Source organism: Bison bison, unplaced genomic scaffold, assembly GCF_000754665.1.
Source record: "Bison bison bison isolate TAMUID 2011002044 unplaced genomic scaffold, Bison_UMD1.0 scf7180017863994, whole genome shotgun sequence".
Taxonomy (NCBI): Eukaryota; Metazoa; Chordata; class Mammalia; order Artiodactyla; family Bovidae; genus Bison; species Bison bison.
Genome location: NW_011494566.1, coordinates 308216 through 323186, shown reverse-complemented (window position 1 = coordinate 323186; position 14971 = coordinate 308216). Strand labels below are relative to the sequence as shown.

The following is a 14971-nucleotide window of genomic DNA, read 5'->3' as shown; positions in this document are numbered from 1 at the left end:
GCTGGCGATGGACAGGGAGGCCTGGCGTGCTGCAGTCCATGGGGTCACAACGAGTCGGACACGATTGAGCGACTGAACTGAACTGAACTGAACTGAACTGAATCAGGGGGTGGAAGGCGAAGCCCTCACTGAGCAGCAGGGGGCGCTGGCGCCCTCAGCGTACCGCCAGGCGCGCAGGGGGCGCTCTGGCCCGCCGCTCCTCCCTGCCTCGGCGATCCTTCCTTCCGCCGGCCGAGCCCGCCTCTCGTCGCCAGTGCGCAGCTGCGCGCAGGCCTGCCTGTGGGCACCATGGCGGCGGCGTCGAGCGGCGAGAAGGAGAAGGAGCGGTCGGGCGGCGGCTTAGGAGCGGCTGGCGGTAACAGCACGCGAGAGCGGCTGCTGTCAGCGCTGGAAGATCTGGAGGTCTTGTCGAGGTGAGGCCGTCGGCCCCAGGCCATTGCTGCGGCTGGGCCGGAAGGACTGAGTCGGGACCACCGGCCTGCCTTGGGCTGGTTCCCTGGGGCTCGAAGGGGAGGGCCGCGCCCCGAGGGACAGTGCCCGAGCGCGGTGGAAGTGGGTCTGCAACCCTCAGGGACTCGGGGTCAAGAGCCCTCTTTGTTGTTGCTCAGTCGCTCAGTCGTGTACGACTCTTTGCAGCCCCATGGACTGCAGCAGGCCGGGCTTCCCCGTCCTTCACCGTCTCCTGGAGCTTGCTCAGACTCACGTCCATCTTAATACTGATAGTGACCCTGATCTCCAGAATATGGGAATCTTAGCGGACGTCAGAGGTCGCCGGGTGTGGGTCCCTTCGTCCACCGACACTCGACAGACGTATAAGGAACTCCCGTGGGTGCTGCGCGCTGGGAAACGGTCCCCAGGAGTACTACGAGGAGGAGCTTGGTGTAATTGGCGAGAGACCACTGACCCAGAGGAACGTCTGTGTCAACAGTGATTGTGGCGCGGAGCCTCCCTAAGGCCTGTCCTCGGTGTAGTCAGATCCTGTGTTTAAGGTGTACAGTGGAGAAGGAACTGGCAACCCATTCCAGTACTCTTCCCTGGAAAATTCCATAGATGGAGGAGCCTGGTAGGCTACAGTCCATGGGGTCACAAAGATTCGGACACAACTGGGCGACTTCACTTTCTTTCTATAGTTCCTTTTGGAGAAGGAAATGGCAACCCACTCCAGTGTTCTTGCCTAGAGAGTCCCATGGACAGAGGGGCCTGGTGGGCTACAGTCTATGGGGTTGCAAAGAGTCGGACACGACTAAGCAACAAACACACACACAGTCACACACACGTGTACAGCAGAGTGATTCAGTTGTGTGTGTGTGTGTATATATCAGTTATCCAGTCTTAGCTCCTACTGTTTGCTTTATGACAGGCCAATAGAGAGATGAATTGTTGGGGCAGGGGAATAGCGACTTTATTCAGAAAGCCAGCAAACCGAGATGGTAGAGTTGTGCCCTAAAGAGCCACCTGTCTGAGTTAGAATTCCGTCTTTTATACTAGGAGGGGAGGCAAATCAAATGTTTCCCACAGTTTCCGGAGGGGAATTGTTAATTTCTTCCTGCAGTCCTTCAAGGGTGGGCCTGGTCAGGATGTTTCCTGTGAGTTAAACAAGGTATTTTAGCTTAATGCTCATTACCTGGGAGGCAGGCTTCCCCGAGATGGGACATTTTGTATAATTTAAGCTTACAGGCAACGTGTCTTTTAATGATTTAACTTTTAGAAGAATACCAAGATTTTTTTTTATCTATTACATATCTGTTCTTTTTCAGATTCTTTTCCCATATAGGTTATTACAGAGTATTGAGTAGAGCTCCCTATTCTATACAGTAGATCCTTGTTGATGATTTGTTTTATATGGAGCAGTGTGTATATGCTAATCCCAACCTCCTGATTTATCCCTCCTCCTTCCCACTTTCCCCCTTTAGTAACCCTAAATTTGTTTTCTGAGTCTGTTTTTGTTTTGTAAATGAGTTCATTTGTTTCATTTTTTTAGATTCCACATATAGGGGATATCATATGATACTTACCTTTTTCTGTCCACCTGAGTATGATAATGCCTTGTTCCATCCTTGTTGCTGTAAATGGCATTATTTCATTCTGTTTTATGGCTGAGTAATATTCAGTTGTGTATGTGTATCACATCTTTATCCATTCCTCTGTCAGTGGACAGGTTGCTTCCATTTCCTTGGCAGTTGTAAATAGTGCTGCAGCGAACACTGGGGTGCATGTATCTTTTTGAATTACAGTTTTCTCTGGATATATGCCCAGGAGTGGGATTGCTGCATCACATGGTAGTTTTAGTTTTATTAAAAAATTAACTTACTTATTTGTATTAATAGTTATGGTGAGCGGGGATCACTCTCTAGCTGTGGGTCACAGGCTTCAAATTGCTGTGGTTTCGTGTGCAAAGCATGGTGAGTTCTGTGCTTATGGCCTCAGTAGGTGGTACATGGTTTTAGTTGCCCTGTGACATGTAGGATCTTTTAATCCAGTGATCTCTATTACAAATGAACTAGAGATTCAAAGAAGTTAGGTTCCTGGATTTAACATCCCATTTGCTGGGTATTTACTATGATCCTGGTTCAGGATGTGTGACTAGTTAGTGGCTGAGTTGAGATGAGAACTGTGGTGTCCTGTACTCGCAGTTCACTACTATTTCCAGTATACTATTCGTCATGGATTATTCAATTGGAATTTGGTTAAGATGTAGTATCAGGAATGTGTTAGTATTTCAACTAAGGGCTATAATAATTTGCCTCCAAATTCTGATTCCTATTAATTTGGATCTTTCTGACCCAGGGATTGAAACCCGGTCTCCTGCAATGCAGGCAGATTTTTTTACCATTGGAGCCACCAGGGAAACCCAAATAATTTGTATCAAATAGAACTGGCATACTTGTTACATATTTCAGGTGTATATGGATGCATAGTTCTAATTTTTAATCATGTTTTCTTCCTTCAAGGGCCTGTTTTTAGCTTTAGGGAGTCATGTATGGCTCCAAGGTCTTGAAATGGCTATCTATGATTTATTATAACAATTCCAGTCCAACGCCATTGGTTACAGCTTCCCACCCTACATTCTCTCTGGTTATTTTGACTCCTGATGAAAATTTATATTGGCATAATGCTGCCTGCAGTGTGGGACACCAGGGTTTGATCCCTGGGTTGGGAAGATCCCCTGCAGAAGGGAATGGCAACCCACTCCAGCATTCTTGCCTGGAGAATTCCATGGACAGAGGAGCCTAGTGGGCTACAGTCCCTGAGTTCGCAAAGAGTCGGATACAACTGAGCTACTAACACACACATGTAGGATCCTAGTTCCCTGACTAGGGATCAGATCCGTGTCCTCTGCATTGGCAGGCAGACTAGACCACCAGGGAAATCCCCTTTTAGTTTTTAAGGGGCTTCGATACTGTTCTCCATAGTGGTTATATCGATTTACATTCCAGCCAACAGTGTAGAAGGGTGCCAGGGTTTTAAGTCCTTCAGATACATACGGACATCACCTCCTTAAAATCACTCTCTATGGTAGCGCTGTGATTACTTACATTTGGCTGATGAGGGATCCACCGTATAGACAATCCCAACATCTTTTCCAGGTCGCACAAGAAGAAAGGAGTAGAGGACTTGAATCCACGCCCTGATGTCCGTGCCTGAGTTCTTGGTCAGCCCTGTGTACTTCCTTTCTCAGCATCTCACACCATGCTCCTCACGGCCACCCCCAGCCCAGCCCCCAGAGGCCAGCTTGCATTTAGGGCAGGGGTTCCCAACTCTTCATCTCATTAAGGGGTACAGAAATGGGCTAAAATAGTTGGTCATCTTAGCAAGTCCTGTCAGCTCTGCCTCCAAAATGTACCCTAAATCTGTCCAGGTTTCCCCATTTCCATGACTAAATCCTCATGCCCAGGACCTAGTCAAAGCCAGTGTCATTCTTTTGCCTGAGCTCCTACAAAGACCACCTGACCTGATTCGCACTCTAGCTTTCTTACAGTCTTGTCTCCAGATAGCTCAGTAATTGTCTAAAAACATGAATCAGGTCCTGTCCTTTTCCTGTTTAAAACAATTTAGTAACTTGTCTTTGCACTTGGAGTGAAATACTGATCCTTTAACCTGACCGACAAGGCCCTGCACGAGCAGGCGCCAACCTCTGCGGGACCAGGGGCCTGTTTCGTGGAAGAGTTTTCCAGGGACAGGGTGGGGAAGGAGAGGGGTATGGTTTCGGGATGACTAGAGGGCACTACACGTCTGTGCATTTTACTTTCCGTTTTGTGATGACCTCGGCGTTCTCCCCGGGCTGGGGCTCCTGCCCCACACGGTGCAGCCCTCGCGTCCTTGCTCTGTGCCCTCCCTGGCGCCTCCGGTGTGCTTCCTCAAGCCCGTCTGTGCGCTGATGCACTGGCTGTGTCTTTGACAAGCATTCTTTCCTCCCACATCTGCTGGCCGGCTTCTCTTGTTTAGTTCATGCTTTACTCCAAAGATAACCCTGTAGAGAAACCTCCCCTGACCACACAGTGTAAGTAGCCAGACTACCTCCTGACACTTTCTGCTGTAACACTCCGCTTAATTTTCTTCCTAATCCTTGTCAACTCTGGTTTTATATATTTTCTTGACTTCTGCATTAGACTTTAATTCATTTTTATAACTCAGATCATCTAGAAAGTGCCTGACCCATAATAGGCACTCAGGAAATATTTGAATGTATGAACTTTTCACCCCTTTATCCACTTTTCTCATTAATTAGCTTTAATTAATTCATACGTAGTAGTGTATGGGAGGGAGGTAGTAGTGGGAAATACTGAGTCCAGTCGGTACCATCCACTAAATAGCCTGAGGCTAGTGAGAGGAAGGTGGATGGTGGGAATATGAAGGTAAAATGGAAAATGAAGATGAAAAGGTGCAAACCGGACTGACCAGTAGTGTCAGGCGGCTAATTGTGAAGCTGTCCTTTCCTGAATTGTCCCATCTGTCATCGATTTTGAAATTAATGTATAAATAGAAAATGCCTGCTGCACATTTCCTCCCAATCATTCTACTATTTTTCATATAGGAAAGTTAACATATTTAACAGAGAAGCATTCTAGAAATGTATGATTTATTATGTGTAAGAATCCCTCTTAGCTGATACCTGTTTGGTTAATTAAAAAATGTGCAGGCCAGAAGTTCTCCGTCACAACTACTCTGTTCTGCCTTTGTCATGGGAAGCAGCTTTTGGCAATATATAAATGAAGAGGCGTGGCTGTCTTCCTAAAATAGCTACTTACCTAAACCACAGATGGGCTGGATTTGTAGACCCCTGATGGAGCAGGAGTTTTTCTTGCATAAACCACCCGTAATTCATCATCTGCGTTTTCTCCTTCAGTTTCTTTAAAGTGAAATGAGCCCTTGGCCACTCATCAGGCAGTCTTAGGGCAGGCTCTTGCTGAGTTTTTATGACTTGACTTCTCTTGGTTCGATACAGTTTTCCTTTGTAACACCTCTGTTGAGTATTTCCCAGCTTAGGTTTTTATGGAAACAGTTCTGCCTGTTCACAGTCATACTTGATTTGTGTTTATCTACTCCATATTGATTTATATAATTATAGTAATAGTAAAACTTGAATAAATGGGGCTGGTAATGAGCACAGCTGAGTCTTGGTGAGAATGCGCTGTGCTGGTGAGAGCTGAAGTCCAGTCAGAGGGCCTGTGGGGCAGGAGCTCTGAGTCTGCTTGCTGTGAGGACCATCAGTCCCGCACATCGGCTGGGTGGAGGTCAGATAAGAGAGCCTCTGTTGTGTTTACTTTGCAGACTTTGTTTTTGTTTTATAGAGAACTTATAGAAATGCTGGCAATTTCAAGAAACCAAAAGTTGCTACAGTCTGGAGAGGAGAACCAGGTAAGTGGTTTCTTTTTGAATTAAAAACAAAAAACCTGCGTCATTTCCTCAGTTTCCTGTTTATGTTTACTTTGTGTGAGAACAGGAAGATCAGACTATTAAATTATTAATTGCAGTTTTTAAATGGATTTTTTTGCATCATTTAGGTGAGATGTAATTGAGATATAGTTGACATATAGTTATGTGATATTTAATACATTATTTAATATATTTAATGTCTTCTTTATATTTAATTATATATATTTAATATGTTAAATAATATATTTGATACAAATATATTTAATACATTAAACTGGATTAGCTTAATATGTATATCATTATGATTTGATATACGTGCACATTGCAAAGTTACCATTATAAGTTTAGTTAACATGTGCGATCTTAGTTCCCTGACCAGGGATCCAGCCTGCACCTTCTGCAGTGGAAGTACAGAGTCTTAATCACTGGATTTCCAAGGAAGTCTTTTTTATGATAAGACCATTTAAGAAAATTGCAAGGAAGGTGGAGGTGGCACCTTTTCATGTACCTGTTGGCAATTTGTATGTGTTTGGAAAAATGTCTGTTGCATTCTGCACATTTTTAAGAACTTCATGTTGCTGAGATGTACTCTTTGCAACTTTCAGATTTCAGTACTGTGTTCTTACTTACAGTCACCATGCTGTACGTTACAGTTCCAGAATTCACTTGTCTGACAGCTGGAAGTTTGTACCTTTTGACCACCTTCACCCATTTGACTCCTTTCCCTCTGGCAGCCACCAACCTGAGCTCTTTTCTTGTGTGTTGGCTTTTTTACATTCCTCGGGTAACTGAGATCATACAATGTCTTTCTGTCTGACTTTACTTCCTTTAATGTGATGTTCTATAAGGTCCATGCATGTTATTCCAAATGCCAGGATTTCCTTTTTCTGGATGAATGATACTCCTTTGTGTGTATGTGCATGTGTATAGATCTACATCACATTTTCTTTTTCCATTCATCCATTCATGGACACTTAGATTACTTCCATGTATTGGCTATTGTGAATAATGCTGCAGTGAACATACGAGTGCAGATATCTTTTTGCAGGTAGTGATTTCATTGCTTTTGGATAAATACCCGGAAACAATTGCTGGATCATATGGTGGTTCTTTTTTTTTTTTTAACTTTTTAAGTGTCCTCCACACTTACTGGAATGTTTTCTGCAGTAGTTGCACTAGTTTAGATCGCTGCCAACAGTGTACTAAGGGTTCCTCTTTCTCCACATTCTTGCCAACTCTTGTTATCGTTTGTCTTTCTGACGATACCACCTAGCTGGTGCAAGGCAATATCCAGTTGTGATTTTGATTTGCATTTCCCTGATGATTAGTGATATTGGGTGCCTTTGCTTCTGGTTTTGTTCATTTGTGTATCTTTGGAGAAATGTCTGTTCAGTTCCCGGTGTCAGCTAACATACATACATGCTTAGTTGCTCAGTCGTGTCTGACTCTTGCAACCCCATGGACAACCTGCCAGGCTCCTCTGTCCATGGGATTTTCCAGGCAAGATTACTGGAGTGGGTTGCCAGGGCTGTCAACTAAAATCATCTCAAATTTTGCCTTCCCTGAGAAATGAATAAGCCTGCTCATTTTGGCATATTGCTAGTTCTGAAAGATTTCTTTTGTATGAAAGAATAGCATATAATTAGAAAAAGTAGAAAATCTTGATTAATCTTTCTAAAATAATCATAGATACGCTATTTTTATTTCTAATAATGATTAGAAAATAATACTTTGAAGATGTTAAGATTTTGAGGACTTGCCAGTTCACGTGTGGCTGGTTTCATTGGAAATGTAGTTCTTCAGTATTCTCTTGTGTGTTTTAACCAACTATTATCTCACAGGTCCTGGAGTTGTTAATTCACAGAGATGGGGAATTTCAGGAACTAATGAAATTGGCACTTAATCAGGGAAAAATCCATCATGAAATGCAAGTTTTAGAAAAAGAAGTAGAAAAGAGAGACAGTGATATTCAGCAACTACAAAAACAGCTAAAGGAAGCAGAACAGATACTGGTAAGCTGATAGAGGCTGGTTCTTAATGTAAAAAGGGCTATTATTTACTCTATTTACAAAAAATAAACCTATTTTCAGAATTTTGAAGTGGCAGAAAACTTGAATCTCCAGTCTAAAATCTAACCAAACTTGTCACTTTCATTAGATGAAAGACCATGTCATTCACTTTCTAATTATTTTCAGATACTCTGCATTTCTTTAGAACCATATTTTCATTATTTAAAGATTTCACGTGATTGAATTCACCGAAGTATGACATTTTACTTTTATCCTGTCCTCATATAAGTTTCATTTATTAATAGTCTAAATCTTCAGTTTTAGAAATTTTGCAATCAGTAAAAATATATACCAATTTTATAAATTGATTAAAATTTACATTAATTTATGTCATCTTCCATCTTAAATGAGGTGGGATTTGGATATGTCGAGGACTCTTAGTTTTTCTTGTTCTACTATTTCAAAGAGACAATTTATTTGTTCAGTTATTTCTCTCAGTGCTGACCTACGTAATTGTTATGTGGTGGTATTGCAGGAAGAGCTGAGTTTGATTCTCATTCGGACCAGACTTTGCAGGCTCTTCTCTAAAGACAGTGAACATGAGGGCTAGAAAAAGAATAAATCTTGTGAGTTAGACAATGGCAACTGACAGTTTTACTAGTGCCCCCTGGTACACTAGTGTATTAGCTTAATCTTAACAGTTTTATGAGGTCAGTACCATTTTTCTATTTTTACAGATGAAACCATGATTTTAAATGAATACCTATCTTGCCCAAGAGGGTAAAAGTAGAGAGATGGAACTTAAACCTAGATCTCTCTGCCTGCCTGCTTTTACCCGCTGTGTTACGGCTAAGGATGCACACGCTAGGGTCAGCCTCATTTTACCCTGAGTTTGTCTTTGCCCAGGTGGGTATGTGGAAGAGCTCATTATAATAGTCATTATGCATTGATAATGTATAAATGAGTGACACTCTCAACCTACAAACTTATCTTGTAAACTAGAAAAAAAATAGTTTTGGTGTTTTATCCTTGAACCAGATGTAAGGATTGTTTTGGGAGTAGTACCTGGTCTGTTTTCTGCATTCTTATGATAGAAGACATAAAGCAAAAATGGTAGCGAATAATCCAATTTATGTTTTGTTTCCAACAATTAATTTGTGAATGGAGGCTAATTCATAAATACATAAATATGGTATTTTTCTCATTGATTATAGCTGATGTAAATGATACCCAAGTGGTATTTCAGAATATTATAAATAAATTGTGGGGATTTCCAAGTTTTATATATTGTTTCTGTGGGATAAATGATTTTGTGAATTAGGCCAAAAACTGGACTTGGTATAGTTCTGAATAATCTGTATTTCTTTTTAAAATGTTGTTTAAATTAGGCAACAGCTGTTTACCAAGCAAAAGAAAAACTCAAGTCAATAGAAAAAGCAAGGAAAGGTTAGTAATGTGGGGACATTAAATGACTTTCTGAAAGACTCAAGTTTTGGTTTCAAGAAACTGCTGCTGCTAAGTCACTTCAGTTGTGTCCAACTCTGTGCGACCCCATAGACGGCAGCCCACCAGGCTCCCCCATCCCTGGGATTCTCCAGGCAAGAACACTGGAGTGGGCTGCCATTTCCTTCTCCGATGCATGAAAGTGAAAAGTGAAACTGAAGTCAAAAGCTCAATCGTGTCCGACTCCTAGCGACCCCATGGACTGCAGCCCACCAGGCCCCTCTGTCCATGGGATTTTCCAGGCAAGAGTACTGGAGTGGGGTCCCATTGCCTTCTCCATTCAAGAAACTGATGAGAGTATTAATGGTAGTCATGTCATGCTGTTAAAAAGTTTCCAATGAATTTCCATTGTGAAGTGTCTGCTATGTTACAGCCCTGTGCTGGACATTGTTAGGGAGGTGTCACATCCTTTTTCAGGTTACAAAATGAGATAAATAAGTATGGCTATTACTTAAATGTGTAATAAAGACAGTGGGTTTTTTACATTGTTGGGAGAACAGAATATGGGCTGGAAACAATGTGATTTGAGGTGGACCTTGAAAGATGGGATGGAGGATGAGAGAGCATGCAGTGGACAACTCGAATAGGACTAGAGCACCATGAAGTCAGAACTGAGTAAGGCTTTGGGGTGTGCCCATTTGGTGGTGCTGGGAGACGCTCAGCCTGCCTTCTCGTCCTGTCCTGCTTTTCTCTTTAAAAGGCTTCCATTTTGGATCTTTTAGTTTGGATACTAAAAGTCAGAATTGTAATGAAAACCTTGGCTATTTGCTTTTCATGATTTGTAGGTATGATTTACATCTAAATTCCCTCTTTTCCTATTTTAGATTAACTGCTGTTAATGTTTGATGTGTGTTCTTCGAGATTTTTCTTAGATGTGTAATACATATGTGACAATAATAATAGTAAAACTAGGCCATGCTATACATATTACTACTTACGTGCACTTTTTTTATGAATATAAAAAATGAAGTGTATGTATTAAGTGTAATAAAATTAAGTGTATTAAATGAATATGAAGTGTAACTGTGACATATGCACTGACAAACTTGTATGTTAGTAGGCTGAAGTGTTAAAACTCCTCTTGACTCTCTTAGGTGCTATTTCCTCTGAAGAAATAATTAAGTATGCACATAGGATTAGTGCAAGTAATGCTGTGTGCGCCCCACTGACCTGGGTCCCAGGTAAAAATGATTCTCTTTTTACTAGATACATGGTGGTTGTGAAAATTCTTAGGTAGCTATACATAAAATAGGAAAAAAGATTTAAATATAGAATGTATATATTTTAAAATACAAGGTAATATGTGATGATTCTAAAGCTGTATTTGTATACCTGGAAAACCCTGGCTGGCCAGAAGCCAACTTTTTCGAGGGATTTCCACAAGGGCTCCAGCCTGAGAGACAGTCCCACCTCTTAGGGTATAAAGATGAAGCACTGGACACCAGGCAGCAGGTGCACAGGCTGCAGAAAGCTGGAGTAACTAAGGAACAGGAGAGAGAAACTGCAACGTGTATTGACAGCCAGGGACCTCGCGTAGAGCTCCAGCCTTTTGGGAGGATGGGAGTAGTTATTTTTAGTCACTCCTGACAGTGGTGTTTTGCCACAGCTTGAAACATTAAGGGTGGCTGCAGTTTTGGAGGGTAAATAATTTAGAGTTGGTGAGAAAATACCCCAGTATTGGTTCACATCTGGCCAACTTTTCATCAGCCCAGAACTAAACAGCGTGCTTTCATGTTTGGAAATGAAAATCATTGGCTTCTGATTCTCTGCCTGAAAGTTATAGGAATTGGTCTTTTTTGCCGTACTGTGTGGCATGTGGGCTCTTACTTCCCTGACCAGGGATGGAACCTGAGGCCCCTGCAGTGAAAGCTGAGTCTTAATCAGTGCACTACCAGGGAAGTCCCCAGGAATTAGTCTTTAAATGACATGACAAAAAGGTTATTAGGAAAAGGTTTTAATTTAGAGGAATCAGGATTATAATTTTGTCATTTGGAATGGTTGCTGAAATGACAATTTTCATATAGTGTTATTGTGAAGATCTAAAGATATAAAAATACATGTAATTAAAATTTTAACATGTTCTTAATAGCAATTGATAAGATGACTTTAATATTCCATAATTTAAAATGTGGCTTGAGTTTTTCAAAGTGAACCAAGGAAAATCAATATTTCAAAGAAGGTATTTAAGCATATTTCCATATGTGATTGAATTGAAAGCAGGCTGTATTTTTTAGGGGACCCACGGAGACCATACCCAACTGATCTGGAGATGAGAAGTGGATTACTGGGTCAGATGAACAATCCTTCCACTAATGGAGTAAACGGTCATCTCCCAGGGGACGCACTTGCAGCAGGCAGACTGCCAGGTATGTGTTAATCAGAACAGTACTTCGAGATGAAGGCTTTTTTTCAGAGATGATGATGAAGACAAAGACCTGGCTGTTGAACAAGTTTGAGGGTCTGGACCCATCTTATTTTAGTTGCTGCTTCTGCTGCTAAGTCACTTCAGTCGTGTCCGACTCTGTGCGACCCCATAGACGGCAGCCCAAGAGGCTCCCCCGTCCCTGGGATTCTCTAGGCAAGAACACTGGAGTGGGTTGCCATTGCCTTCTCCAATGCATGAAAGTGAGAAGTGAAAGTGAAGTCGCTCAGTCGTGTCCGACTCTTGGCGACCCCATGGACTGCAGCCTACCAGGCTCTTCCATCCATGGGATTTTCCAGGCAAGAGTACTGGAGTGGGGTGCCATTGCCTTCTCCGATTTTAGTTGCTAGAGTTAGTTAACTACCAGTTTATGCTGCTCTCTGCTTCCTGTCCTTTAAGACCGTTCTAGATGGAGGCTATGAAATTAGAATGTGATGTGAAAGTCACTCAGTCATGTCTGACTCTTTGCGACCCATGGACTAGAGAGTCCATGGAATTCTCCAGGTGAGAATACTGGAGTGGGTAGTCTTTCCCTTCTCCAGGGGATCTTCCCAACTCAGGGATTGAACCCAGGTCTCCCGCATTGCAGGTGGATTCTTTACCAGCTGAGCCACAAGGGAAGCCCCAAGAAATTAGAATAAGGTGATATTGTGCCATTTTCCTCAGGCATTAGGCCTCTCATTAACTTAAGCTCCAGACATGGTTTTTTTTTTTTAATGAACCATACTTTATAAACAGAGTAAGAAGTATTCAGTTTAAAGGATACCACATGAACATACTTGTTAAAAACCCCCAAATTAACTAAGTGAATAACAAAGCTTCTAATGGACTTTTTACTAACTAAATAGAGTATGTTTTTTATGAGAGCTCATTCTGAGCTTCAGACCCCCTCTGATTTCATGTAGAAGTCTACTTGTTTTCATCTGGTAGAACTTTTTAAAAGTTTTCTAAAAGGCGTAAGAAAGGAAAAAAATTTTTGGGCAGTCACTTAATATTTTACATATCTCATGATTTTCCGTGTATTTTTTAAAATACCTATTCTAAATTTATTCAGCTCCACTGGGTCTTTGTCGTGGTTCGTGGGCTGTCTTTAGTTAACGGCAAGCCGGCTTCTCATTGAGGTGGCTTCTCTCGTTGCAGAGCACAGAGCAGCCTCAGTAGTTGGGCTGCACAGGCCCAGCTGCCCCGCTGTGGAATCCCAGTTCCTGGACCGGGGATTGAACCCTCGTTACTGGCATTGGCAGGCAGAGTCCTAGCCACTGGGAAGCCCCACCCTGTATTTTTTACATTGCTAAAAATGTACTCTAGATAATGCTTTTTCAGTGTTTAATGTTTTGTTGTCAGGCTGTCCCTGTGTTACTAAAAATGCTTTTGTGAACATTGTTAACTAAGACAAACTGGGAGTTCACTGTGCCTTAGATTCCCTTAGTATCACCTCATTTTTCTCATTGTGATTGTACCATGTGTCAGTACAGTCCCAGCAGAAGACTGAAACTACACCAGCCCATCCAGCTGGGATGCCGCTGACATCCTGCACATCAACCAGGCACCACAGGAGGGAGTGCAGGCCTAGTAGGGGAAGAAGCCTTTTCCTCTTGTGGGCTTCCCTCCTAGCTTAGTCAGTAGAGTCTGCCTGCAATGCAGGAGACCTGGGTTTGATCCCTGGGTTGGGAAGTGCTCTGGAGAAGGAAGTGGCAACCCGCTCCAGTATTCTTGCCTGGAGAATCCCATGGACGGAGGAGCATGGTAGCCTACAGTCCATGGGGTCTCAAGAGTTGGGCACACGACTTGGTGACACCACCACCACCACCACCTGTGGAGTCCCTGCAGCGCCCTCTACGGGCAGAGCCGAACACTGTAGCTGCTGGCGGAGAACCGTGTTTAGGGTTCAGGGAGAAGAGTGGAGGCTTAGAGACAGCCTAGACTGCAATACTTAGTATAGTACACACTAGCTATTTATAATGTGTATATAGAGAGAACGTATAGAAAGTACTATACATGACCTATTACATATTGTTAATATACGTGCATTATATATATATATAGAGGAGACATTTGATTTGAAATTGTGACTGTCTTGAATAGTGACTGTAGGAAAGTATGATTTAAAAAAATAAATCATAGATTCTAGTTACTTTTTAAAACATCACATTTTTCCTTGATAAGTTTGATCATTAATTTGGCCAAATGTATATTTTGATTTCTAACCTTTAAAAAAATTTTCAAAGTATTTGCATGAAGGAAAGAAGAAGAAGTGAATGAATCGTTAGTAGAAATGTTCTCATGTGTGCGTCTTTTTGTCCAGATGTCCTTGCTCCACAGTATCCATGGCAGTCAAATGACATGGCGATGAACATGTTACCACCAAACCACAGTCATGACTTTCTGTTGGAACCTCCAGGGCACAACAAAGAAAACGAGGATGATGTAGAGGTTATGTCAACGGACTCCTCAAGCAGCAGCAGTGACTCTGATTAGAGACCGTAAGACAAAGAGCATACAGAATTGAATACTATAGAAATCTGTTTCTTAAATGGCAAAAGTGGAAAGCTAGCCAGGTGATGTTGGCTGTAGTAGAATTGTTCTGCCCATTAAAAATCATAGTGGACTTTCTTTTTAAGCCAAAAATTATGGTTTCAGTTCTAAACCACTAGGTTAATACTTAAAGAAGAATCACACTGTACTGTTGGGGTAAAGCTTTTTCAGTTCAATGCTGTCTTACCTTGTTCTGTTCCAGTTGTGTTGGACTTGTGCATAGTACTGGAAGTAAGATTTGAGGGAAATGACCCATGTACATATCACTAACAGGGCTGGAATTATTTAGAAAAGCCTAAGCAAGAGCAGCAGATCACTGTATTATATAACAGAAACCTTCATTTGAAAGTAAAGGCTATTTAACTTTCTGTCACAGGAAGAGGAGAAATCATCTCAATTTATACTGTTTGTAATTATTGTATTTTTTTGTAAATAAACTTATTTTTGTTTGTATTCTTGTATGTTTTAAAAAACTTTTAAATGTACTTTCAGTGTAGGTAAGATATTTCTGTAAATCCAGTTGCATTTTGTACATACTTTAGAATCTGGAAGATGAACAAGTATGATGCAGTATCATATATGTTCATATATGATATCAAATATGATGATGTACCCATCTGAACTG

At 41.8% G+C, this 14971-nt stretch overlaps 1 protein-coding gene across 1 annotated transcript; it reads left to right on the top strand.

Annotated features, from left to right (window-relative positions):
• The first annotated feature begins 239 nt into the window (after window positions 1–239).
• On the top strand, window positions 240–14799 carry MED4 (mediator complex subunit 4). The gene is made up of 7 exons (XM_010834045.1): window positions 240–413; window positions 5793–5859; window positions 7719–7889; window positions 9275–9332; window positions 10484–10570; window positions 11624–11755; window positions 14117–14799. The coding sequence occupies exons 1-7, from the start codon at window positions 289–291 to the stop codon at window positions 14287–14289; spliced, it is 813 nt and encodes a 270-aa protein (XP_010832347.1). The 5' UTR covers window positions 240–288; the 3' UTR covers window positions 14290–14799.
• Window positions 14800–14971: the final 172 nt, after the last annotated feature.